Here is a 27,130-nt window from a genome sequence, read left to right on the forward strand (position 1 = left end):
GTGATGGTAGGGAGAAGTGCACCTGTTATCCCTTATGTCCCACAGTGTGTGTGTGTGTGTGTGTGTGTGTGTGTGTGTGTGTGTGTGTGTGTGTGTGGAGGGAGAGACATGCTGGGATTACGAAAACAGTCGCTGCTATCCATTTCCTTACGTATATTTACGGTTCATTTTCTTTACCCCTTCTCAATTACGCTGTCACTTTAACTCCTTTCAGACCTCAGACGAAATATATAGATCTGAAAGGTGAATTAGGGAGAGAAGGGGAAATATGAAGTAAGGGTGTTAGGGGAAATGGGAAATGTTTTTCCCTTTTAAGAGGTTCAGGTTGTAGCTTGGTAGGGAAGACATGAGAAGGTTAAAGAGTTCCAAAGCTTAGCGGTGTAGGGAAAGAAACAAACATCGCAGCGGCTCGTCCCCTGAGTTGCCAGCGGCCACATGGTAATAATGTGATGCAGTGGCTTCCCGAGGATTACGTGGTACAGCTATTGGCGAAGGCCAGAACCCGAGTCGCAAAATACACACAAATACGGGTGTTCACATCTGACATCCAGAGAGACCTGGGGGTTTAAAGATCATTTGGACATTGGCCTTTTAATCTCTCTCTCTCTCTCTCTCTCTCTCTCTCTCTCTCTCTCTCTCTCTCTCTCTCTCTCTCTCTCTCTCTCTCTCTCTCTCTCTCTATCTATCTATCTATCTATCTATATATATATCTTTCTATCTCTCTCTAAACGTGTTTGTGTGTAGGGGGTGGGGAGGTAGGAGGTTAAGGTGTCGCATTCTTTGATACTTTGAGTTATGATCATGGTAAGATTGCGTGGCAGGAAACAAGAAAGCTGGAGTAACAGCTGTACGGAACACAAGTACAGTAGCAGGAACGGTAACAAAAGAAGCCAGAGAGAGAGAGAGAGAGAGAGAGAGAGAGAGAGAGAGAGAGAGAGAGAGAGAGAGAGAGAGCTGTGGTATATCGCAAGCACTATCTGAAATAGCAGTTACAGCTGCAGCAGCAGCGGGAACAATAACGAGATAGAAGTGACATTGGCCTCATCAGGGACAGACAGTGAAACCAATAGCAGTGATAAAAACGCTATCAACAGGGGAGCATATCACGTGTGTGTGTGTGTGTGTGTGTGTTGTGTGTGTGATAGCATAACTGAACGGCAGTAACAGGAGCATATCACGTATGTGTGAGAGGAGGACATAACGGAACGGTGACAACAGGAGCATATCACGTGTGTGTGTGGGAGAATAACAAGATGGTACTAACATGAGGACGTAATTAGGTGTGGACGGCGTTCATATCCTGGTGTGGTGCTTCGCAAGACCCACCACGTCTGGTGCCATTGTATAGAATATCAACAAACCTTGGTCCCTCTCTGGCCGGACGGAAATACGCGCGAGAACCGTACCGTTTTCTCGTGCATTTTAGAACCGTCCATAGCCAATGGGGAAACACCAGAGTCATGACGTCATGGCCGGCTGTATCCTGGTTTGTTTACTTGTGTTTACCGGGTAGACGTAGGGGTGGGAGAGGTTTTCGAATGACCTGAATGTACCGTATGACGGTGGCACATGACATGCCATCACCCCCTCAGGTGTCACATGCCACTGCCAGCCCCGATAACCGGAACAGCCCGGATAATACGAACTTTAACACCTCCCTTCCTTACCTTTCGCATAAGTAATCGTCATATTGGAAGCAACATTTCGTTCCTAGGGGCTGGTGTGTGTGTGTGTGTGTGTGTGTGTGTGTGTGTGGTAACACAGGCCAAGCATGGGAGTAATACCAGACAATGATCCTGGGGGAAACAAGTGTTGCACGCAGCACCGAAATAGCCGCCAGTGATCACATCTACGGTGGGGGGGAGGGGGTTGGCTATTCTGGGAAGAGGAGAGGGGACCCCCGAAGAACGACGCGCCACACTCGCCCCTGTGGCCGGGCGCCTTAGAGGGTATTGTGGCGCCAGCGAGGATAAAGCAGCTCATTACAGGTGCATCCCCATCACCAACATGCTCCTCAAGGTGATGGTGACGTTGGAGGTTGTCGTGTGTGTGTGTGTGTGTGTGTGTGTGTGTGTGTGTGTGTGTGTGTGTGTGTGTGTGTGTGTGTACCTAGCGCTTCCCTAAGGACACCTGGGTAACATCTGCCTCTACTAGGGTGCTCCATCCCTCCTCGCCATCAACTTCTCCGGAGACCTTCGTACACCTTTCCTTCGTCCGTCCCGTCACAACCCCAACCTCTTCACCCCGGAGCCCCTCCCTTTGTCCAAAACCCCCCTTTCACAACCCCATGTATCTCTCAACCCTCTGTACTGCTCTCAGAACCTCGGTCATTCTCTGTGTCATTCCTCACTTCCTTTACGTACAAACCCCTTCTCCTTTCCCCTTTGGACCCACACTCCCTTCCTTCCCTTTGAACCATATACCTTGCCATTAACCCCCCCCCCCCCCCAACTGCTCCCTTTCCTTCTCTTGCCACACACCGCACCTCAGCCTCCGCCACAGCCGTCCCTCTCCCTACCATGTGTCACCACCCTAACCCAACAGACTGGAGGGGGACACACGCACCACGACCACACTCACTTCCCGCAACTGCTGCTGCCGCTGCTGCTGTTCTTTCTTGGGTGCGGCTGATGCCAGGTCACACGACCCCCCGATAAATGACTGCGGCAGTGACATCACAACTATCAACCGCTATTTATTCGGGACGCCATTGTTGGGGTGAGGGGTTCAGGAAGCAGAAAAACAATAGCAACAAATGCACCAGCAGGAGTGAAACTCCTCTCCCCACCCCCTACTGTCCGGTCTTGTAACAAACACAGCAGCTAGAACAAATAAGTTACCACAGCTACCTGTACTGTTACGAGATCCACAACAACAGCCCCTCCCCCCCTCCCTAACAGTGTATTCACAACCTTAAATGAATGCAGATCAACAACTAACTTTTTGTGCCATCACTGTCTTCACACGAGATGCCGCTCGACTGCTACTGCTGGTGGTGGTGGTGGTGGTGGTTTAGTTCCTGCTTTTTTGTGTGTGTTGCTACTGTAGCTGATGCTTTTCCCGTTCCCGCATCCGTTAATACCGTTGTCGATGCTACTGTTGCCCACAGCTATTGCCGCTGTCGCCGCCACTGCTTCAGTCTTCGAGACCGCCGTAAAGAGCGGTAATTTACCCTACCCCAGTGTGTGCGGCGGTGAAAGAGCAGCCGCTGCAGCTGGCGAGAGAGTGCTTAACGGGACAGCCTCACTACGCCGGTAACGGTGCATCCGAAGGTACAGGAGGGTACGGCGTACCCCGGCCGGTGGTGCGGAACACCCTGGAGAGGACATCACAATTTCCGGCTTGGCCCGCCCGCCCGCCTGCCTGCCTCTCCTCCTCCTCCTCCTCCTCCTCCTCTTCCTCTTCCTCCCCTCTGGATCTGTTTAATATTGGCGGGGCGATCCCTGGGGGCGCTGCAGGAGGAGGGGAAACGCTGGAGGAAGAGGGGAGGACGGAGGCTGAGTCACAGGTGGCGGCGGAGGGATGGGGGTGGGGGTAAAGGAGAGTAAAGTGCTGCCTGCAATATGGTTATGGGAGGGGAGGTTGATGAAGAAGGGGAGAGTGGATATGGAATGGTGGGGTGAGGGACGGCTGGGAGAGTAACGATGAAAGAGTGAAGGGTGTGGAGGGGGAAGGGGATTAGGAGAGGAGATAGACGGGAGCAGGACTGGAAGACCTCGTAATGCGAGGTTCAAGGGAGTGCGAGCGAGTGGATGAGACACCTACAGGGACAACCTGTGAGTCAACGGATGTGTTGAATGGGCAGAGGGAACACCGGTGTGGTGGTATGTGTGAGGACGGGTGGAGGTGGGTGGAAGGGAGAGGAAGATGCTTCCATCTCCTTGCTCCTACACAATCGTGGCCTTGTCGATTGAAGGGGGGAGATGTTGGCCAATAATATAGAAGAGGGACGGAAGAAATAAAACAAGGTTATATTTTAGCCCCGTAGGTGTTTGTAGATCCGACATCTGACGGTAGTAATGTTACGGGAAGAGGGGGTGAGGTAGGAGGGTTGGGAATTCCATAGCTTCATCGTACGAACGGCGGGGGAGCACACTGGGAAAGCTAGACAACAAACGTCGTCCACCTGACGGTATATGACGACGTTATCTGATGGAGGACGGTAATGGTATCCTACCCTCCTAATCTATATAGATGGAAACGAGACAGTACAGTAGCAGGATGTATTAACGGCCGCTCCTCGTGTGTCCGGGAGGGGCGGTGGTATGTGGGAAGGGCGGTAATGTGTGGAGGGGCCGATGGCATGTGGGAAGGGTAGTGGTGGTGGTGGTGGTGTGTATGTGTGTGGGAGGGGTGTAGGCACATTGGAGGGAGAGTGTAATTATTTGGTGCTGGTAGTGACCGTGGCGGTTAGGGAGAATTGCTAGTGTTTGTGTGATACAGTATCTGAAACAGTAGTAGTTAGTAGTAGTAGTAGTAGTAGTAGTAGTAGTAGTAGTAGAGTAGTAGTAGTGAGAGTCATAGTTATAGAAGTAGTACTGAACACCCTGGACGTAGATCTCGTGGGAGTGTTAAGCTCCGTTATATGCCAGTTAAACTCTTAACCTGTGGTGGTATTGACTGTGATCCATTGTAGCGTGGAACACGAGATTTTTCTCCTGAGTGCCTCCGTACTCTACGTTATGTGAAAGTTTGTTTGTAAACACGGCTCCGTTAATAATGCGGGGGTGTTGTAGCCACTGAGTGTCTGAATTTATAAACGCAAATGAATTATGTCAACATGTAACATGTTCACTATTACGGGCACGGCAAACAACCAGTGTCGCTAACAGGAACTCTTACGCAAGGGACGGTCAACATGAGTAACACACTGGAGACACTGACATGACAGACACAGAGAGCACAAAGAGAGGCACAAAACGTAGGAACACGAAAGGAGAGAAACACCAAGGAAACACCAACTCGAACAAAGACAAAGAACACTAACAGAGGCACTAGATGTTGAGACACCAAAATAAGAAACGCAGACACGTGAAACATCTGTCTATTGAAAATTTTAACTCCGGCCTCCCCCCCCCCCCCTTACCCACAATCATGACAGCATCTAAACTTTCCTTTTTCTTTTCCACAGGTGAGGCGACACTCTATGATGACCTGGAGTCCTATTGGATATGTGAGTTTCATCCTTAAGTTCCGTTATTATATCAAGTTGAAATTGCAGTTTGTTTTTTTTTCCATTGGTTTAATCTTCTTTTTGTTGTTAGGGATATTTTGCATTATATATATATATATATATATATATATATATATATATATATATATATATATATATATATATATATATATATATATAGTTTGGATGATTTTGATATTATGAGGAAGAGATACATCTTTAAATTTCATTATGGAGAGTCATGGAAGACTGAGGGATTCACTGATGATCGTCTTAAAGACCCCTGACGGAAGACGTTGAAGCCCTGACATAGGCTGGGTTCCGGAGATGCATTTCTTTTTTTTTTTTTCTCCTTTTTTTCTTTTTCAACATGAAATTCTTCAGATACCGGACATCGTCAGACATTCGGAGAACAAGGCGATCAAGTTACAGAGGCGTTATTATTGTATTTAAGGTGGAGACGCCGTTGAGAAAAGTCTTTTAAGGGGATAGTTATTGTGTCCTCACCGTCAGTAATGATTATGATGATATAATGATGATGGTGATAATAATAATAATAATAATGATAATAATAATGATAATGATAGTAATAATGATAAATGGGTTCTTGTACTAGTTTATAGGTGACCCAAAGTTATATACTGCCAAGACAGTGTTGTCTGGCGGAATAGAATGCAAGAATTTATGTATTTTTGATCATTTTAGCACATACGTAACAAATCTTAGGGGGTCACCGTAGACATTTAGAATTATGTATTTTCCATAGTTGTTTTGAGAAGCTAATAGAATAGCCACGCAGCATCAACGAAGATAGGGACTTTACTTTGCTATTATTTGTCCTCGGTATTTAATCTTAAACACGTCGCTACGACCCCATCCGTTACGCCATTGCAGACCCCAAAAGAGTCGTAGGATAGCACTCGAGGACCACGCCGCCTGTGCTCAAGGGTCGAACGCATTGCTCGAGGACCATACTGATGTGGCCAAGGGGTCGCGCCGCCGTTCTCAGGGGTCGCACCGTTTTTCTCAAGGGTTGTACCTTTGTGCTTAAGGGGTTGAAGGTATATGCCACGTACCGCGTACGCTCTCCAGATGTCATCCTCCGTTGAACTGATTTTTACCTGTACTATTCGAAAGGTGTTTCTCGCGGGTAATTAGATCATTACTGGATTGCCTTTGTGACTGGGTTAAGGAAGCTCCAGACCTGCATTTCTACGGAATGGATGGAAGGGGAGATGAATCATTTGTTTACTTCCTCCGTCCCACCGGTACATTCCTCTCATACTCGCCCTGTCCCATCCTACTATTCTTGCGTCCCATTGTATCCCCCCCCCCCCCTCTCACCACTCTTAACCTATCCTTTCCCCATCACATCACTTCTCCCATCACCTATTCTCCCCCTGTCTCACCAGTCGTCTCCCCCTTCCTACCACCACGCATCTCCCCATATCCTCCTTCTCCTCCTCCTCCTGCTTCCCCCATCCCCCTGCACCTCTCTCTCTCTCTCTCTCTCTCTCTCTCTCTCTCTCTCTCTCTCTCTCTCTCTCTCTCTCTCTCTCTCTCTCTCTCACACTCCCTTTCTTCCTTTTACTCCATCCTGTTTTGGCAGAGGGGGTCGTGGTTGCCATGGTGACGGGAGAAGCTGTTGATGTGTAGTGCATCTCGCTGGCTGCCTCCCTCCCTCCCTCCCTCCCTCGCCCTCTCCATTTGTCAATGGCGATGAGGAGGAGGAGGAGGAGTATTTCGGTCCCTTCACCCCTACTGATTCCCCAGGGCAGGGGGGGACGGACGGACGTCTTGCTCCTGCCAAAGGCATCGTTGTTTCAGCTCCACCGGCGACGGACGGGATTTTATTTCTCCCGTTCGAGCACGACGGTACAATTCTTGTGGGGAGGGTTATCGAGGCCCCAGAGGGAGGTGTGGGGAGGGGGGGGGGAGTTGTTGGTTGTGGGCTTTGACCTGATCCTTTTTTGAAGTTTCAGGTGTGTGTGAGAGAGAGAGAGAGTCTGTGTGTGTGTGTGTGAGAGAGAGAGAGAGAGAGAGAGAGGGGGAGGAGGATCCGCCGGGGGTCGGTCATCCCGTCGCGTCTCGTCTCGCACCACCATCCGTCCTCGGAGGGAGGTAAAAGGTGTTTGCCCATACGTGCTATAAATACATCTCGGGTTCTATAAATAATCCGAAGGTTATTCACTGGATTTTTATTCTTAAAACAGAAAAAAAAATGATAAAAAGAATGACAAAAAAAAAAAAATGCTTGTCGTACAAGTTCTGCGGGTGTAAGTTCGAGACGTTGGTGGCAGCCCAGGCGTGAGACGCCCCTCGCAAGTTCGTTAATTAAGTTGTTTATATCCGAAGGTTACGTTCTGCGTGTTTGTGTGGCTCATTCATATACCTCGAAGTTCCACGTAACACCCCGGGGGGCCCCAGGGTGTTCATTAGTTATCCCTGGGTAAGGCGTCAGGTCATATGTCACACACACACACACACACACACACACACACACACACACACACACTAACATTAAGCCAGGTACCCCATTTGTCGACCAGCCTTTGAGGGAAGGGTGAGTAGCTAGCTGGGTTGGGTGTGGACCGACTGCCGCGACCCAGGATTCGAACCCACAGTCTGGGGTCGGGCCCGGTGCTCATGGACAGTAACGCTAACCGCTACAGCAGGCGCGCGCGCGCGCGTGTGTGTGTGTGTGTGTGTGTCATGAAAAAACAAGAGAATTTATTTTTTTGTCTCCCTCAAGACAAGCAAGAAAAAGGTCCAGTGTTGGTTTGTGTAAGGAGGGTTGTTTGTCGTGCCTTGTCTTGTTCCCCTAATGGTTCAGAATCGTAAATATTACGCCGACCCTGGCGTTATAGTTTTTACTTACAATAACCAATATTCTAAGGTTTACAGTTACATATATCTAAGTGTCTTATATATATATATATATATATATATATATATATATATATATATATATATATATATATATATATATATATATATATATTCGTTGACACTGGTAATTCGCAGAGTAATGCTCATAAGAGGTAAAAGGAATGTTCGAATGTTTTGCGCACCAACTGGCCGCCTCACTTCCGGGTTCTTTGTTTCGAAGATGGCAACGCCGCGTTCATGCAACGCCCCGCAGTCGCCGCTCCTGGAGATGGGGATGATGGGGCTGCTGCTGCTGCTGCTGGGAGGGAGTTCGTAAGGTTAGGTTAAGGCGTGGTCGGCTCTCTTTAGGTTTTCACCACACAACATGTTCTCATAGATCACTGTGTCGTCACCTCACCTATGCTGAGCCAGGAACACGAGAACCTGCTCACCTCAGACGACCTCGCCTGAACTTATTTTTATCCCCGAGTGAAAAATACCGTCTTCTTTTTCTCTTGTTTTGTATCAGAACGTTTGATACAGATGTGGACGATTGTCAGTAAGAACATCAACTTGTATGGGTAAAAAAAGGTGAGAAGTTCCTCAAATCAAGAGACGCAATGAAAGTAATTGATGTCTTCAACTGCTTTTAAGATGGCTACATACATCTGTTTCAGTAGTTTTAAGGCCAGACCACCTCTCTCAGATCATGGCTTTGTGTGGTCTGTGTATCTGTGTAACTGTGTAACCACAGAGTTAATTTAGCCTTGAACGCCACAGAAACACTTCAGTAGCCCATGTCAGAAAACTGATAGGGTTCTTGTGTTGGAGTGGAGCGGACGGGGCCGCCCTACCTGTTAATGTGTGTGGTAGAGTGAGGGCGCCCCTCGGAGAACCGCTTGTGTGTGTGGGAGGAACCAAGTCCAGTGCAGTATTGTACGGTGTTTATATGTGGGTACCACAGCAGCTGTGAGAGGAGGGGAGCTATGAGACGGCGAGGAGGGGACACTGGAAGTGAGAGGGGGACGTTACCCCTCTCACACACCCCTTCTTCAACCCCTCCCGTTCCCCCACGTGGTCTACCGGTGTATGAGCTGATTTGTTCACTACATCCGCCACCTCCCCTCCCCCTTCTGCGTAACCCTCCTCCCCTTCCCTCCCGCGAAGTCCTCTTTCTGAGCCACAGTGGGGGGACGACAGGGGAGGAGGGGGCTGTAGATGCAGAGGAGTGAGGTGGGGATGGTGTAGGTGTAGGGAGCGGAGGGGAGAGACAGAGGGAAGGAAGGGAGAGACCTGGCGGTGTTTAATGGGTGTGTCACTCGGCAGCATATGCCGCAGATGATGCTTACTGTGTTGTATTCTCCATACTTGGACTGTGGCTGTGCGTGTGTGGCTAGAGGGACGTGGTGTGTCACACGACGTCGTTAGAAGGAATAACTGGCGATCGGATGCGGTGGAAGCGCTTTGTGTGTCGATGGTGGTGGTGTTGGTGGTGCGAGTGAACGATGCGTTGCATTCATTTGAGGAAGTAGCTTTGGCGTGCAAGGCTTTTAAAAAGTAAGAAGTGTGATATTAAGTGTTCCCTTTAGAACACTAGGTATGAGCTGAGGACGTGTGTGTGTGTGTGTGTGTGTGTGTGTGTGTGTGTGTGTGTGTGTGATATCTGAGAGGCTTTGTGGCACCTGATTCACCTCCATGAGGTTTGGAATGATCATATGATGATGATAGAGGAGGTAGATAACTGTAGCCTTAATCTGTTACCCGTGTTCATCTTTCCCATTTACATCTTTCCCTAGCCACCTGCACCTCTCTCTCTCTCTCTCTCTCTCTCTCTCTCTCTCTCTCTCTCTCTCTCTCTCTCTCTCTCTCTCTCTCTCTCTCTCTCTCTCTCTCTCTCTCTCAGGCCGTCGTCATTCCCTCACCACCCTATTTTATGCTTCCCTCTCCCCTCCGTAGCCAAGCCTGTTCCCCTCATCCTATCCATCAGTCTCCCCTTACCTTCTGTAGCAAGCCTTTTCCTCCCCTCACCCCTAGTTAGCGTCTCCCATCCGTGGCTAGCCTCATCCCCTCATCCTAGCTAGCCTCTCCCCATCACCCTTCCTAGCATCTTCTGACCTTACCTATCATCTACCCTTCCCCCCACTCTCACCTTCCCTAGCTTCTCCCTTCACCCTACCTCACACCTTCCCTCACCTCACCTAGCCTCTCCCTCCACCCTGCCTCACACCTTCCCTCACAACTGCAGGTGGTAGTGCCCCTCACTTCCTCATTTATTAATGCTTGAGCGTGTGGTCTCTCCGCGTTTATTTTTAGAGGGGCACTCATTGATTTTCTGAATGGGTCGGTGTGTGGGAGGTTATAAGGGGTGTTGTCCCTCTCCACAACCGCGGCGGAGGCGGTCGCCACAGCATCTCTCTCTCTCTCTCTCTCTCTCTCTCTCTCTCTCTCTCTCTCTCTCTCTCTCTCTCTCTCTCTCTCTCTCTCTCTCTCTCTCTCTCTCTCTCTCTCTCTCTCTCTCTCTCTCTCTCCCCTCCTTTCGACCCTTTCTCTTCTCTCTTCGTGTTCGTCTGCATTCTGTTTCCCCCCCTCAGCTCCTCATACTTTTGCTTTTACTTTCCGTGCCTTGTTGATATCCAGGATTTGATTGTTTTCATCATCGTCTCTCGCGTATTTCATCGTTTCCCTTTTTGCAACAGGAGGAATAAATATGCATTATTTTTTGTATTTGTTTTCTTCAGCTCGAAATTTTGGGATTGCATCTCGTGTGTGTGTGTGTGTGCGTGTTTGTGTGTGTCTTTTTGTAACACTTGCGTGAGGGGCGGATGTCCTGTTGGCAAGCGCACAACCACACGTTTAGAAAAATTTCCCCTGAATGGTTAAAACAGAGGGCAGTGACCCCACCCCTCCTCCCAAACTCCCCTCGGCAGCCCAACCAACGTCTTGTATCCATTTTCTTTTCGTTTAAAAATATCCGTCGTCAGGAAAGGAAAATGTGATACTAACTTGCCCGAGGGACTGTTTTGACATCTTAATCTCCTGTGTTGGTTCACTGTGACTCGTCCTCTTATATTGTTACATTAACTCGGAAGGTTATTGTCACCTTGTATTTCGTGTTTTATACGGTCCCTAGAACAGGGTCATGGAATCCTCACCCCTGTAAGCTGTAGATGTGGCCGTCATGATTTCCTCGCATGGTTTAAGTGATCCATTGCGGAGATTTGCCTCCCCGACCTTCAGGAGTCACTCAGTAAATCCAGCGCAGGACACGATGGATGTGTCGTACGAGATTGAAAACACACACACACACACACACACACACACACACACACACACACACACACACACACACACACACACACTTACACACACTTATATTTATGTATGTGAATGAGGGAAAAATGTATCAGCAAACTCCTCACGCATTCTTTTTCATTGGGCCTAAAGTAGAATATGCTTCTCACGTTTGGTCACCGCACTTGAAGAACAAAGAACTAATAGAGGAGGTCCAGAGGAGGGAGACAAACTTATGTTAAAGGACTGAGAGAGAACTCGGTGAGAGATCATAGGCCATAAAATTTGTCCCCTGTGGAAGGGAGAAGAGTGAGGGGTGAATTGATCAGAATCTCTTAAGTCTATAAACCTGTTTGATGACGTCAGCAGTGAACAGCTTCTGGAAAAAACGCAAAGATAGGACGATCAGAGGCCATAACAGGTGATTAAGCAAGAAATTCGTTAAAATTGACGTAAGAGGAAAAGTACTTTTACGGTGTAATTTGTAACCGGTGAAGGGATTAATGGAAATGAGTTGAGTAATGGAATGGTAAATGCGGACAGCAGACGGAAATAGGTAAAGTTGTATCATAACAGAAAATCTAAGGTATAGGGGGGGGGGGGGGCGAGTGTAGAAGCCCTTCTTCTTACGTTACAAACATGTAACACACACACACACACACACACACACACACACACACACACACACACACACACACACAGAAGGGGGCCAGATGAGGATATTCCCTCAAAGGCACAGTCCTCTGTTCTTAACGCTACCTCGCTAACGCGGGAAATGGCGAATAGTATGAAAGAATATATATATATATATATATATATATATATATATATATATATATATATATATATATATATATATATACACACACACACACTTTGAACTATTTTGGATAAGAGGTCTTCCTCACTTGCTTTCCTATGTCTTCTCGTATGTGGGGCAGACCAGCAGGATACGTGTGTTATTCGGCAGGTGGTGTTGAAGGCACCGGTGTCGTCGCTCTGGCATGCCTTCACCTATTTTTACAAACCCTTCTCTCTCTCTCTCTCTCTCTCTCTCTCTCTCTCTCTCTCTCTCTCTCTCTCTCTCTCTCTCTCTCTCTCTCTCTCTCTCTCTCTCTTCCCTTACTCCTCCCTCCCACTCCCTTCCTCGCCATTCCATTGTCTCCTTTTATTTCCCCTCCTCCCCAGCGCCACCCCTTGCTGTTTCGCCTCTGTTACCCCTTATCCTCCTCCTATTCTCCCTCGCCTCCCCGCCCACCCGACCCCACCCGTTGGTGTCCCCTGATATCTGAGGTGACAAGGCGGCGAGGGGAGAATTAAAGTACAGAGAGAGAGAGAGAGAGAGAGAGAGAGAGAGAGAGAGAGAGAGAGAGAGAGAGAGAGAGAGAGGTGGGGTGGGGAGAGGAAGAGATGGCTGCACAAGAATTCCCGGAGCGAAAATGGATCGATTACGTGATGGCGAGACGATCGATGGTGGGCTTTATTGCCAGAGGCCCATGCTAATCCCAAGCGTAGGGGTGCACAGGGGTACACTGCTGGCGTGTATGGTGCGTGTGTGTGTGTGTGTGTGTGTGTGTGTGTACCGAGCCCTATCTTAGGAGATAGATAGATGGATATATATATATATATATATATATATATATATATATATATATATATATATATATATATATATATATATATATATATAGAGCGAGAGAGAGAGAGAGAGAGAGAGAGAGAGAGAGAGAGAGAGAGAGAGAGAGAGAGAGAGAGAGAGAGAGGATTAATGGAAGCGATCTTATAATCTGTATATACTGTAGGGAGAAAGGTTTGGCCGCGTCGTCTTCATCTGCCCCACACGTATAGACACACTTGTTGTTAATCCCATACGATCCCGGGACTCATTTCAATGGCGGTCCCGGGGCCTCGAGGTTGCGCCCCAAGCAGGAGCGGGGGAAATGATGATGGAAACAACCCCCCCCCCCCCCCCCGCCTTCTCTGGAGTGAGTTAGAGAGTTTTGGACGAGACTGTCTACTCCTATTGGTTTAATTGGCAACGAAGAGAGAGAGAGAGAGAGAGAGAGAGAGAGAGAGAGAGAGAGAGAGAGAGAGAGAGAGAGAGAGAGAGAGTACATCAGGAGGCTGGGGTGGAGAGAGGACAAGCAGGCTGCTGCCAGGCGGCACCACCTTGCGAGTGAACCTGGCTGGGCTGGCCTGGGAGGCTGGATGGTTCCCCTTGGCAGCTCCCCTCTCGTGCCCTCCGGCGCCGCACCTTGATCACCCTCAGGGGGGCGGCGGGGGGGGGGGGGGGAGCCAGCGGCCCAGGAAGGGCAGATGAAAGGAAGGAAAAGGGCCGCGTACGCTGATGAGAAGAGGGGAACTGTAATAATGTTAAGATATATTATTGTCTCTATGTTACAGGATCATGCTTCTCTCTCTCTCTCTCTCTCTCTCTCTCTCTCTCTCTCTCTCTCTCTCTCTCTCTCTCTCTCTCTCTCATAGTTATATATATATATATATATATATATATATATATATATATATATATATATATATTTATATATATATATATATATATATATATATATATATATATATATATATATATATATATATATATAGTTATTACTCGACTCTGCCTGCCTGAGGTTACAGTGCGAGTGGAAACCCCCACCCCATTAGTGAGGCTGGATCAAGTTGACGAGACCACAGTCTTGCTGTCCTCGCTGCTGAGCGTAGTAGTCGTAGAACGCAGCCGAGAAGAGCGAGAGCGTGTTGGGGGGAGGAGGAGGAGCGGAGGGGCTGGGCGGCGCGGCGCGGCGGCTGGGGAATCCTTTCCTCCTTTATTATTACTTTCGAAAAGAAGAATTCGAGGATGGAGTGAAGGGTAGAATTACTTGTTTTTCTTCTCTCTAAGACTCGTTCGCCTGTTCCTGACGCTGCGTTGGTAATGCGGGAAAGAAATGCCAGACAAGTATCATAGAATAAAAGATATATATATATATATATATATATATATATATATATATATATATATATATATATATATATATATATATATATGAGTAATTTCTGCATATGTTTCATCATCCTCTCTCACTCTGTGTGATATATGGATGATTGTGTACGCCATCCCAAGCACTAGGCGGTTGCCCTTCACTGGCAGAGCTCCCCTAGTGTGGCTCTTCTTCATATGTAAGAGATTAGATCCAGAGGTGATAGGGTACATCATAGGTATTTAGCGCAGCGTTTAGCGGCCCTGCTCGTGAATCATAAGGTGTGTGTGTGGGGGGGGGGGGGGGGTAGCATGTGTTCGAGTCCTGGATCGGGCGGCCGGCGCAGAGCCAACCCACCTGTTCATCCTCCTCCTCCTCTCTCTCTCTCTCTCTCTCTCTCTCTCTCTCTCTCTCTCTCTCTCTCTCTTAGGGCTGGTTGACAGACGGGTATTTGGCATCGAGTGGGACACCGGGACGCAGAGGGCCTATTTCGCCTATAGGATATGCGAGCTGTTCGCTTTAGTTATTATACGCCTGTTGACATCACTGCTCATAATTTTGATAGTCAAGCTGAGGACATATCTGGAATACTGCGTCGCACAGGTTAGAAAGGTGGCAGTCCCCAAAAGATGAGGAGATATTGCGAGAAAACCCTTACGGAAGGTTAATGAAGAAGACAGACTGACGGTTTTGAATGAACCGGATCGGAGACATTTCACCGAGGGATATAGGGATGGGTCTTTGAGGCTGTGTCACGTAGCTTGAGAAAGGAGATCAAAGGTGGAGGAAGAAGTTGGCTTGAGTTTGAAAGAAAAAGAATCTTATGCAAGAGATGCTGGGGGTTAGAGGTTGGGGTGGGGGATGTAGTTAGCTAGGTGAGGGCAGTAAAGTACGGCCGTTGCACGTAAAGTTTATCCCGGGAGGTGGGTGAAAACATTTGGTCCGCAAGTGAAGACGGTACATCTTCACCCTCGCCTCTCTCTCTCTCTCTCTCTCTCTCTCTCTCTCTCTCTCTCTCTCTCTCTCTCTCTCTCTCTCTCTCTCTCTCTCTCTTCTGAGATAAGGAGGGAGCATTTCCCCTCGGTGCAACGACCATGGCCGGGGGCAGGCTAGAGCGCCTCCTTGCTGATGACAAGGGACCAGATGTAAGGCAAGCTCTTAGGAACGGCACGGCGACGACACCGCCCCCGACGAAGATGGGTATGTGTGTGTGTTAAGGCTTCCCTTAACCGTGTAAAAAGTTTTGAGGAATTCTTTTCACCTCCCTGACAAGTTTTAGACCTCAGCTGTGCGCTGCTCACGCCCGTTAGGTGGAAGAGTGTAACGACAGTTACGGTAACAAAGCCTGGACACGTTAGCTGTTGTAATGCACCAATTGTGTCGTACTCCTGCAAGATGTATGAAAGGGCCATTCATGTTCGTCTCTCGCACGAGCCGTTTAGAATGAATGCAGGAATGAATGTACCTGTGAAAGGGCGGAATAAAGGCGACTGAGCCGGGAAATGAATCAGATCTGTCCATAATGATGGCCCTAATGTTCCAAGGATTGGATAAACTGGAGCTGCTGACGCTGTTGGTGGGAAGCAGATTTCTTTTGAAGAAGGAGGTAAAGATAAGATCCGCACCTCCTCCCACCCAGGCTGAGTAATATTGCCGTCATGTTTCACAGAAGGCATGCGAGAGGGGTGCAGTGATCTTGCACCGGTTCGCGCACCGTCCTTCGGGGCTTTGGCAGATGTCATACTGAAAACAGAGGGTCAGATGACGAGGTTTATTGAACTGTGAGAAGCTCTGCCGACCCTATAAGGGTGATTCATTTCCCTTGGATTTTCTCACTCTCTCTCTCTCGCATAAGGATTTTACGGGAATGAAGTTATCTTGCTGTGGATGAAGGTGCAAGACTGAGACATTCCCCCAAGACTCCCCTGCAAAATATCGGTTGGGAACACAGTACTGCCACAGTAAATATCAAGAAGAGAAAGAGGAACGCGGGGAAATTGTTGTATTGGCAGAGCACTACTCGTAGCGGTTGATGATCCCCTATGGTTGAAGAAGAGGAAGAGAGGGAATCATGAATGGCCAGGGCGGGTGGGTGTGTATATATACACACACAGGTACCCATGGTGACGGCAGCTGGCCGGGGAAGTCGCAGAGTCCTCAACACCAGAGAAGGAAGTCGACTTCAGCAGTACACTCTAGGGACGGCGTGCCACCTGTCTGCCTCTCTCTCTCTCTCTCTCTCTCTCTCTCTCTCTCTCTCTCTCTCTCTCTCTCTCTCTCTCTCTCTCTCTCTCTTCTCCAGGTACTGCACATCTCGCCTTGTTTCTCCTCAAAGAAGGGTCTCTATCTTCCGTCCAAAATATGTACCGCACTTAAGATATTCCTCCATCCCCCACCCCCCTTTTTTCCCTGCACCTGCAGAGTAATGTAACTTGGTGAAGCCTGTGGTTTACCGAATGTTAATACCTTTAAAATTGGTCAGCTGTTCGCTTGCGACAAATATATCCCAGGTGCGCCTGGGTACAAGCGACAAGAACGACCTAGCGGGTTTTCTTCCTATTTGGAGGCGCTGTACTGCTTGGTGCGTGTTTGTGTGTGTGTGTGTGTGTGTGTGTGTGTGTGTGTGTGTGTGTGTGTGTGTGTGTGTCAGAGAATGCTGCTGCCTCGCCCAGGTAGCAAAAAACTTTTATCTTTTACACGTAGTATTAGAATTAATCGCCCACATCTTATGTCGAAGGTTACCCTAACTAGATGGACTCACAGTGTTTCTTTTTGGAATATGATCTGTCCTTATTCGTGTGGATTAATGTAATTTTCCAACGTCAGTGATTCATTACAACTTGAAATTAGTGTAGGGCTATAATATATGTGTGTGTGTGTGTGTGTGTGTGTGTGTGTGTGTGTGTCCACGTGGATGGGGAATGGGGTTTCCGTAGGGCATCATTATGAGGGTGGTTGATGGTGCTGACAAGCCCCACAGATGGGGTCAGGGTCGCACTTGGAGGCCACGCTTCTCAGTATGGTTACCCGCGGCGCGAGGCGAGGGCGAGGAAGCGGGGGGGGGGGAGGTGTAGCTAGCCAGCCAACCAGTCCCTCATGTACTCCAGTATTGTCCACATCCATCACCATCTCAACGCCAGCCCGTCGCGGGCCGTTCACACGTAACAAATGAGGGGAGGAAGTGTGTAATTAGATATACCTGAGACTTTGTTACTCTCTCCCGGTGTGTAAGTCATTCTAACGGGATTCAGACGAGGAGGGCCATGGAAAAGACACAGTAGGGTATATACATTTGGTGAGGGTGCTTCCTACCTCGGTGGCGGTGTTGGTCGGTCGCTGCCTGCCATCACCAGGCAAGAGTGAGTGAGTGTGGTGTTGCAGCGTGAGCTGGGAGGGAGGTGTTGGGGTGGGGTGGGGGTTGGTCCTAGTGCAAGTGGTGGTACTTGTTGTAGTCGCTGATGCAGGGGTGAGTCCGGGATTTTCTTTGGCGCGAACGATCCCGCAGCCAACAACGGGACGGGGAGGAGGAAGGCGGAGGCGGCAGCAGCGATCATAATGATGTTTGTCCTGAGACGAGATGGGTTTTTGCGGGATGGAGGAGGGTGACGTGATGGAGGCGGGGGAGTGATCGTGATCGGGTGGCCCCTCCTGTGGGCCTAGCAGGGGATTTCCCCCCCCCCGGAAAGAGTACAATAGAGGGAGGGGGGGGGGGCGGACTTCCCTGTTACCGTGGGATAGAGACGCATAGGAACAGGCTGTGCCTTGTCTTGTCCACCGTGCTCACACACACACACACACACACACACACACACACACACACACACACACACACACACACACACACGCATGTACTCGCGCTCGTCTAGCTGGATGGCCTTGGTACGTACAGACGCCGTCTGCAAGTGCACATCACATTACAAGTATATCATCGTTAAAAGTCCCCCCATTCTGGCGTCAGCAGGTTCGTATTTCAGGAAACGCGTCGCATCGTATTTTTAGCCGGGGAAAATAATACCGAAAACAAGGGAAAGTTCGTATCACACACCCACGTGTAGACACAGACGCACTGACGTACAGACACACGCACCCACGTCAGGCGGTGGTGGTGGCGGCGTGGCGGGTGGTGGTGGACCGGAGTGAGTCAGTCAGTGTGGATGTGACCCTCGTTGTGTGCGGAGCTTTGGGACGCGCGCTCCTCCCCGCCCGCCACCTGCTGCTGTTGCCGTCGCGGCCTGCACCCCTCCAGCTCACACGCACGCACGTCCTGGGATAACTCTTCCTACAAGCTTGGGATTTACGCTTGCCGAGTGAAACTCCAGACATCGTGCTGCTTGGGAAATTATTTACCCCGATAAGGGTCTATAATAGTTTTCTCTAAAAAAAAAAAAAGCTGAGAAGTTACTGAGTGAACACTTCGAGTGGGCAAGGCGCGTACCTTGAGCCCGCTGCTGTTGCTAGAGTACCTTCACTTCAGTTAGTGTCGGGGGATAATTCTTGTGTGAAAACGAGTGATATATATACGTTTGTGGTACTGTGGGTCGGAGTGAACAAACCATGGCAGGAGGTGTCTGAGTTAGCGTGGTGTACGTTACCACCGCCTCTAGTACGACTACTACTGCTGCTGCTGCTGCACACACATACACACACACACGCACTTGTTGCTCTGAGTGGAGTGTAGCCGAGAGCCACCACCACCTGCCACCATGGTGCTACAGAACCCTCGCCTCGCCTCCTCGCAGATCCTGGAGTACGACGAGGCACCCCTTGACCTCAGCATCTCTAACAGGACTCGCTGTCCGTCCCCTCCAAGGAGTCCGGACTACTATCGGGAATCCCTGAGTCCGGACTACAGGGACTACCGAGACACGAGTAGTCCTCATGACTCAGACGACTCTGATAGTCAACGAATGCCTCATCACCCTAACCCTGCTAAAGCGTACAAAAAGGCCATGATGAGACGCTACCGTAAGTATCTGTACCACGCTACCACCGGATATATTTCTTTGTTTACTTACTAGAGACTTTAATACCCTAATCTTTCCTAGTACATTATACCATGTTAGTTCGTTGATCGTGATTAACAATTACATATTGTACTTTGACGGTTTTTTATCATACCCATTCCTTGACACTACCCTAAAACCCTGTTTCATTTGTAAACAAAACCAGTGTAAATGGCCTGACTGTTGACACAACGAGGAAACCTTTTCTCTTCAAAACCAGTTACTTCTTAGTCTTAGAATTTATGGTACGATAATCTTGTTAACTTGTGCTCATGATCTGGGAGAGGTTTCTGTGGGGTTCTTCTTCCCTTGGCGTCGCTTTCAGGAGGTCCTTAAATTCTTACTCCCAACCCGTCGCGCTGGCGTGGTTCGAGGCGCCCCTAGAAAGTGAAAGAGGTTTAGGTGTTTCCATATTGGGGTTGGTGTGGGCTGCTGCAGTGGCGAGCGTTCAGGCCAGTTGCTAGGGTGAGGTGGAGGTGGGGGGGGGGGATGGTGGTGCTGGCCGGTGTTTTGTCATCTCAGGTCTATGTAAACACGGCAGTGTGATGTGTCTGCTGATTGCTGCTGCGGTAAGAGAAATCAGAACTTTGTAACGCGTCCTTGAGAAGTGTGGGGTGATACATATGTTGTACTCGATGCGAGGTGTCTCTTTAGTGTCTGTGGTAGGGCAGTCATCCGCGTCAGGTGACATCCACTCATCCGGGGTGCGTCATGGATGAAGCGGCAAGAGGCTGGTGGCAGTCAGGCGGCCGCGGGTGACCTTGTGCCACTTTGCTCCGCTGCCGGAATTGCAGGGGTGCCAAAACAGCGTTACCACATCGCCCCGATAGCCTTTACTTTTACTTCTCCAGGAGGGACCCACTTTTCCTTGTTTTTGACTCTTTAAGTCACATCGAAAGGGTTTTTGCACTGAGGCTCTGTTACGGATGTTTACTCTAGGGTCGTTATTGGTGATTCTCTATGTATTTTAGTTGGAGTGAAGCTGTGCGACGATGTATTTTAGAGAAACTGAACTCGGTGTGTGTGTGTGTGTGTGTGTGTGTGTGTGTGTGTGTGTGTGTGTGTGTTCACCTTGCTTCTATACAACCGTTGTCGCCATCACTTGCACCCGCTTCCTAGTTTCACCTTTCTTGCCATCACCGCTTACATTCCAGTCTCACCTCTCACCTCCCCTCCCCACAACCCCCCCTTCATAGCATGGCTCTCGTACTCAGGCAGGGCAGGTGACAGTCGAACCCTTGTTCGAAGTACCATCCACCATGAAAATGAACATCATTTGATTATTAGTATCACCAGAGGTCGTCCGCAGGTAACCATTACTGACATAAAATTGATGTAATCATTTCCTTCCGCAGATAACCTCATTTCAGGCTAACAGGTCTTCCGTTACCTGTTTGCTGCATGTGTCTGTTTATTAGTCAAAGAATTTCCATTTGTATTCTCGTGCATGTTCGTCGGGGGCATTAAAGTGGTCTCCCTGCGCTGCTCCGTCCCTCGAAGCTTTGCATGACGAAAGTATTCGATCTTTTGACCCTTTTTATGATTCCTGAATACGTACTGGGAAGGTTTGTATTACAGATGAGGCTGTGTATGCCTTCTGCATTGTCGGGACACGCGGAAGTCTCCCCCCCCCCCCCCGGTATATCTTGTGAATCCTATAAATTGCGGAACTGAGCCTTTTAAAATCTAGGTCATTCAGGATAAGCGGGGAACCAGGTCAGTGCGACGCGAGGAATACAGCCCTCGGGGTAGGGGAGCGGAAGGTCGAGTGTGGCCTGCTCTGGAGGTCGAGGGATGAGTCCCGCGTGCCTTCGACCTGGGCACAGAGAGAGAGAGAGAGAGAGAGAGAGAGAGAGAGAGAGAGAGAGAGAGAGAGAGAGAGAGAGAGACTGGAGCTTGTTCCAGCACAATGGTAGTGTTTGTTTTATTCTGTGCGGATATTAATAGACAGATTGATCGGTCGGTCGGTCGGCCTACGCTCACGGTGACGGGTCATCCGCCCCCCAGGCTGTAATTTCCTTTTTCTCATCCACGCCGGAAGTTGATGGGTCACCCGCAATTACTTGTGAAAGTTTATGTGATAATATCAGACGAGACCAACTCACCTTTGTATTACATACATACTTGCGCGCGTGCGCACACAACGACACACACACACACACACACACACACACACACACACACACACACACACACACACTATATATATATATATATATATATATATATATATATATATATATATATATATATATATATAGGTGTTACAGGACTTAAGCTGCTCGAGGTTACACTGCGAGTAAAAAGTCACCTCTAGCGAGGCTGTATCATTGGGAGTTCAGTCTCGTCAGGGAACTTCTCATGCGAAAGGAGTTTACACTTCCCTGCTTCTGGAAGTAGCGCAGCCTTGGGGCTGCAGAAGCCATTTGGGCTTAGGTGACACCAGGATTCTTGAGTATCTTGAGTACCTGGTGGTATAGAGTACATGGTACCAGGTATGGAGGAAGGTGGTCCCTGTACTGTTAGGTCAGCGGTAGGCTGAAAGTTAAAAGTAGGGCGGATGGGACAGGTAAGGCTCCTGCCCACACCACACCACACCACACCCACCCTCTAAACCTCCGCGTAGCCCCGTTTTCTTACCTGGACAGTTGTCGCCCGACGGACGACGTCGATGACAAAGGAACAGCTTCGCCTCGAGTCGAGTGGGTGGTGGATACCGAGAAATCCCTCCTGGTCGGAAGGCAAGCTGGGGAAACTGGATTCGGGCGAGAGATGAGGAGTACTGGCAGCGATGCGTGATGATGGGGCGGGCGCTGTTAACAGCTACTCTCAGGAGATGGACGCTGGGCAGCCGTATATCTAAGACACAGCTGCCTACTTGGCTTGCTTTGTTTGGGTCAGGAAACGGAGGACATTTTTACGATTTCGTGGAGGGTTTATCCTGCCGGATGTTGGAAGTAGCTAGGCCGCGCTTTTGGCATCGTCTTCAGCATCTTTCCTATGCCTATGCTGTCTTTGTCTATAAAAGTGGGTCATCTATAAGGCTTGACTTGTGTTTTCCTTGTTATTTTAAACGGCTCGAAAATAACTGTACTAGCAGCAAAGCTTAGGAAGTAGCGTTGGAGTTATTTCTCCGTTGTGCGTGACCCTGTATTGTCCTTTAAATGTCCCAGCACACCAGAGTCGGTAGGTAGAAGTAGGCCACTGGGACGTCGGGGGGAGTTGGGGGAAGAGGGAGTGAAGGGATTGGTTTAGATTGGGGTAGTTGGTCTTTAAGGTACAAGTAGGGATTACTTTTGTGGCCACCAGTTCCCTCTCACGCGGAAGTTAGTCCCTCGCTGTTTCTTTTAGATTTTTGGAAATTTGTTTGTCTTCGTTGGCCTCAATACCTGAGGTATTAATCATTTTTACGTTTATGTATAGTTCTTGGCCTCATTGTGGCCGGTGTCACAAGCGATCAATACTGTGAGCAAGAGAAAGTTGTAGCTCTGGGTATAGAAAGGAGTTTTGTCCCCGCTTTCTCCGCGACCATACTCATTATTCTTGTGGAACCTGCGCCCTTTCTCATCCCGTAGTCCCCCTGCCCTGCCAGGAGGAAGGCCGCCTCTTGTATTGGCTTGGCCTCCATTAAGTCCCTCTTGCGCTTCTTGTAGGGAGGGCGGGGCATCTTTCCTATTTGGCTTGCCCGTCTTTAATTCGAATTGACCATCATTAACACAAAGTACCTCTTCCCTGCCAGGAGGCGGGCTAAACCCTCTGGTATTGCCTAGGACATCATTATTGCCAAGTGCAACCTTCGGTCCAGTGTTCTGGTATCAGTGCGAACAGTTCATAGAGTTAACTAGCTACGACAGCTTCTCGTAATCTCAAAAAGCTAGCGTCAACGAGCGCAAAGAGTAATAACAGGTTAGTCAACAAAATCGTTTGTATAGACATTTAATTAAAATCCAAGGTAGAGTGAAAATATGAATTAGAAATCATTTGCATCATCAGGCAACGATGAGGGAGCCACTTTAAAAACGTCTAAATAACACAGAAAATGGACTGCGAGTCGTCATTAATGTACCACCAAGCTGTGGTCTTCCAATCACCGTAAATAGAAGCAACACAGAAACGATACTTCGGGTGGGGGAAGGAAAGCGAAATATAACTGCGTCTTGTTCCAGTTGCCTACCTGACACTGTTTACAGGCAGTATAAAAACACGGGTATCTGTTACAAATTGACAAGTATATTTACTGAGGACGACTCATCGTTGAAGCATCCCACACAGCTGGGCGCACGACTCTGCAATACGGAGAGAACATGACGTGAGATTTAAGATACGTGTGCTTATTAGCAAACAGCGGTTCGTTCTAGTTGTGTGTGTGTGTGGAGAGAGAGAGAGAGAGAGAGAGAGAGAGAGAGAGAGAGAGAGAGAGAGAGAGAGAGAGAGAGAGAGAGAGAGAGAGCGAGAGAGAGAGAGTGATGTGTTGTAATTTTGTGAGTTTGGGAAAATTTCGATATTTGGTTGTACAGCAACAACGAAATTGACAGGTTGTTACATTCTCATATACGAGGTTCTCTCTGCCCAGAGTTCGACTCCGGTGGATAGCTTAGATATTCTCCTTTCTTGAAAAAAAAAAAAAATCTGCTGACTACACCTCCATTTCCTGGTTCATGGGGGAGAGGGTATGAGGAAGACGGGGTGGGGGGGTGTTAGGGTGGAGGAGGCCGCGGACTCGGACAAAGAGCTCAGTTATAGGCGGCAGTAGGCTTGCTGGCTGTCTCTCCCTCCCTCCCTCTCTCTCCGTCCTGTGACCTGCCCCAGTTTGTCGGGAAGACCCAGCAAGGCATATGTCATGACACCCGCTGTTAAATCATCATCCCCTCCCCCTTCCATCACCACCATTCCTCTCGTTACCACTGCCTTTACTCCCTCTCGCTCTAATGTTATGAATCTCAGAGTGACTCATTAGCTTCTCACGGCAGCGGTGAGGGTGGGGGAGGAGGGGTGTCTGTCTGGGTGTGTGTGGGAATAGCAGCGCTTCCCAGGTAATGGATAAGGGGTATGATGGGGCTGGTCATTTTGGTACACTCCCTCCAGGGGGCACAGCCTGGAAGGGGGTGGTGTCTCGCGTGGGTCTGGTCGTAAATATCCTCACTACCCTTGTGGTCTGTTTGCGGTCTCACAGGTTTAACCTACTTTTTAAAAAAAAACAGAATTTTGATCTATAACGTTTAACAGTTACAACTCAATATGTGGCCCTTATTTTTTGTTACCATTCTTCCTACCGTCATCATAAGTTTTTTGTCATTTATAGCCCCTTTTAAGAGTTCCTCTCTGTTACTTCATGAAATATATCATCGGAGTCATACAACAAAAGCAGAGAAAAAGTACAACGAATATATTAAAGGGAGGCTTGGAGGTGTATATAGAACGTTCGAGAAGAGCGGGGGTTTATGAGGAAACCCATGGGGGAAGAAATTTGGTGTTCTATGTAAAATAGGATAAGGTAGAAGGGTGTAAGACAATTCAGGGTGAAGTAGAGAGGGTGCGAGGTAAGCCAGGGTGAGTGAGGTAGCGAGCAACGAGGAAGTGAGTTGTAAGGCGAGCTCCGCCACCTGCCTGGCCGCGTGGGCGACGGACCACTACTAGGTGTCGCTACCGTCTCCAATACCAAAACAATATTTCATCCTCATGGGACACACCAAGTACGGCTGTTTCCCCTGCCATGGGTGATACTTACCTCCTGCCAGCATATGCATGTGGTGTTGCACAGAGGAGGGTGGAAGAGGTGGAAAAATAATAATAAAGAGAAGCGGGTGTGTATGGCTCTCCCTCCCCTCGGCTGTGTGCGAGGGAGGAGGTGGGTGGGTGGCTGTCTTAACCTTGAACCGGTGCGTTGACATGCTACCCCTCTCTCTTCCCTTCAACACTCCTCTTCACCCCTCTTGCACAATGGTAAATCCTTCTTATGTAATTGCACACAGCTTTACGCTGTTCTACTTTACGAACACATCGAGACGAAAAGCATTGTTTTCCTCCCAGACTCTACCAGTTGCATGGCATTACAACTCAATACGTAAAACTAAACTTCCCGATTAAAAAAGTAATTATTTTAAGGTTCACATTACGTTGTTGTACAACAGAGGAAGGTGACATACGCGAGGTCGATCGATAAAGTCCCCCCTTCTCCTCCCCCCTTTCTTCGGTTGTATAAGGAAACTCGGGCGCTCAAAATAAGCTCCTGAGTACAAATATAAACACCCTAGCATACTCAGCTCGGTTCGTTTATTTATATGACGGATTCCATGTTAGACTCACTTTTAAAAAAGTTTAAAAACACACTTGGCATTTAGCTCGCAGTTTCTCAGATCGTAATCCTCGGTATCTCTCGCAGCAAATAAGTTGGGTAAATTGATCCTTCACTTGTATAATATTATCTGGTGCGTGGAAGCGAGCGTGCCAAGGCTAGGTAGTCAGGTAGGGCGAGGGATTGGCGCCAACATTACGCTTCCGGTTGGGGCGCCTCCCCTGGCACTGGCGACAGAAAACGGGAGCCTAGTAAACAAACCATCGCATGCCAGAGGTACGCTGCGGTTTGTTCACTGGATTTTTTTTTTTTTTTGTTCCCCATACTGTGAATTTCTTTGTTCGTACGATGTGGCTTGTGTTGATTTCAGTGGAAAGAAGATGCATATACCAGTATATCTAAAAACCGTGTTTAAACCTTTGTTAATATTAGCGCGCACTTATAGCTTTCATTGACATTCCTTACACATTCAAGGTTACCTAATTCTTTTTTTTTTTTAAACCCTTGACTTAAAAAGTTTTACAGTACCTTAGACATATTTAAGAACCTAGAGTCTGTCAGGGCGCGCGCATGCTTCGTAGCCTGATATGGTAGTGTTGGAGCTAAATGCTATGTTCAGCGTTCGCATGTGTTGGCCAGTCTAGGAACTTGGGTGAGGTCGTTATGATAATAATAATAATGACAATAAAACGAATCACTGGCTTCTCGGAGAATTCTTTTGCTAATAAAGATTTTCCGGGTTGAGACAAGAGGTATGCTTTGTATTGGAGGTATGAGGTAAGTGTGCCAGAGTGAGTCAGAGTCATCACTGGTAAGTTAGGCACATTGCCAAGTGCCAGGTGGGTAAGTCAGCCACGGCACACCAGGTAGTCCGGTGGCTCCTTGGCACTCGAGACCCCCGGCCGCCTTGCCTCCCTGATTTTGTGATGGTCTCTTTCATCTTGTAGTCTTTGCACACATTCCCGTCACTCACGCTAGCGTTGACAGGCACGGAATGGTATCATCAGGGTTGTGTCCACGACGATGCGGTGGTGCGTCACGGGAGGCGGCGTCCGCTGGCGGTATTGGAAGACAGGAAACAGGTGTGCCATGCCGAGTTATTTTCACGTTCTTCTCACTCCTGCCGCCACCTCATAGCTTGGGCACGCCAACTGAACGCCATCCATGGGGTTTTTACAACCGTTTTGGTCAACCGGAGGCGAAATATTAATCCCGTCCTCAAGCACGACCCTTGGGTGTGATGGCTTGGGTTAGGTCAGAGGTCAAACCATCACAGTAAAAGGGTTCTTTTAAAGGGTTATGGGTTACTACTGCTCGTGGTTAGGTGGTGTTCATCCTCATGGGGACGTCAGGTGTAGAGAGTGGTAACCCTTTCACTTTTCCCGGTGCTGTATTTCACATTATCTAAGTCCGACAGCTTTCTCAGAGTTGTAAATCCCCGTTGTGACTACTTTTCGCTTACCTTGACATAATCCATCGGTTGTTGACCGCCATCGTTCACCTCGGGGGCTCTCTCCATTCT

The 27,130-nt window shown here is 48.7% G+C and overlaps 1 protein-coding gene across 12 annotated transcripts in view; it reads left to right on the top strand.

Annotated features, from left to right (window-relative positions):
- Positions 1 to 27,130, top strand: part of Eip74EF (Ecdysone-induced protein E74) — a 630,411-nt gene that overhangs the window by 574,130 nt on the left and 29,151 nt on the right. For 8 of the 12 annotated variants that reach the window (XM_071660155.1, XM_071660166.1, XM_071660224.1 and 5 more), the window contains one exon: positions 5,132 to 5,173. The exons of the other annotated variants lie outside the window; for them this stretch is intronic. In XM_071660155.1, coding sequence (XP_071516256.1) covers positions 5,132 to 5,173 — 42 coding nt within the window. The remainder of the gene's footprint in view (positions 1 to 5,131; positions 5,174 to 27,130) is intronic. 12 annotated transcript variants of the gene reach the window in all.

This window comes from Panulirus ornatus, chromosome 5 (assembly GCF_036320965.1).
Source record: "Panulirus ornatus isolate Po-2019 chromosome 5, ASM3632096v1, whole genome shotgun sequence".
Lineage (NCBI taxonomy): Eukaryota > Metazoa > Arthropoda > Malacostraca > Decapoda > Palinuridae > Panulirus > Panulirus ornatus.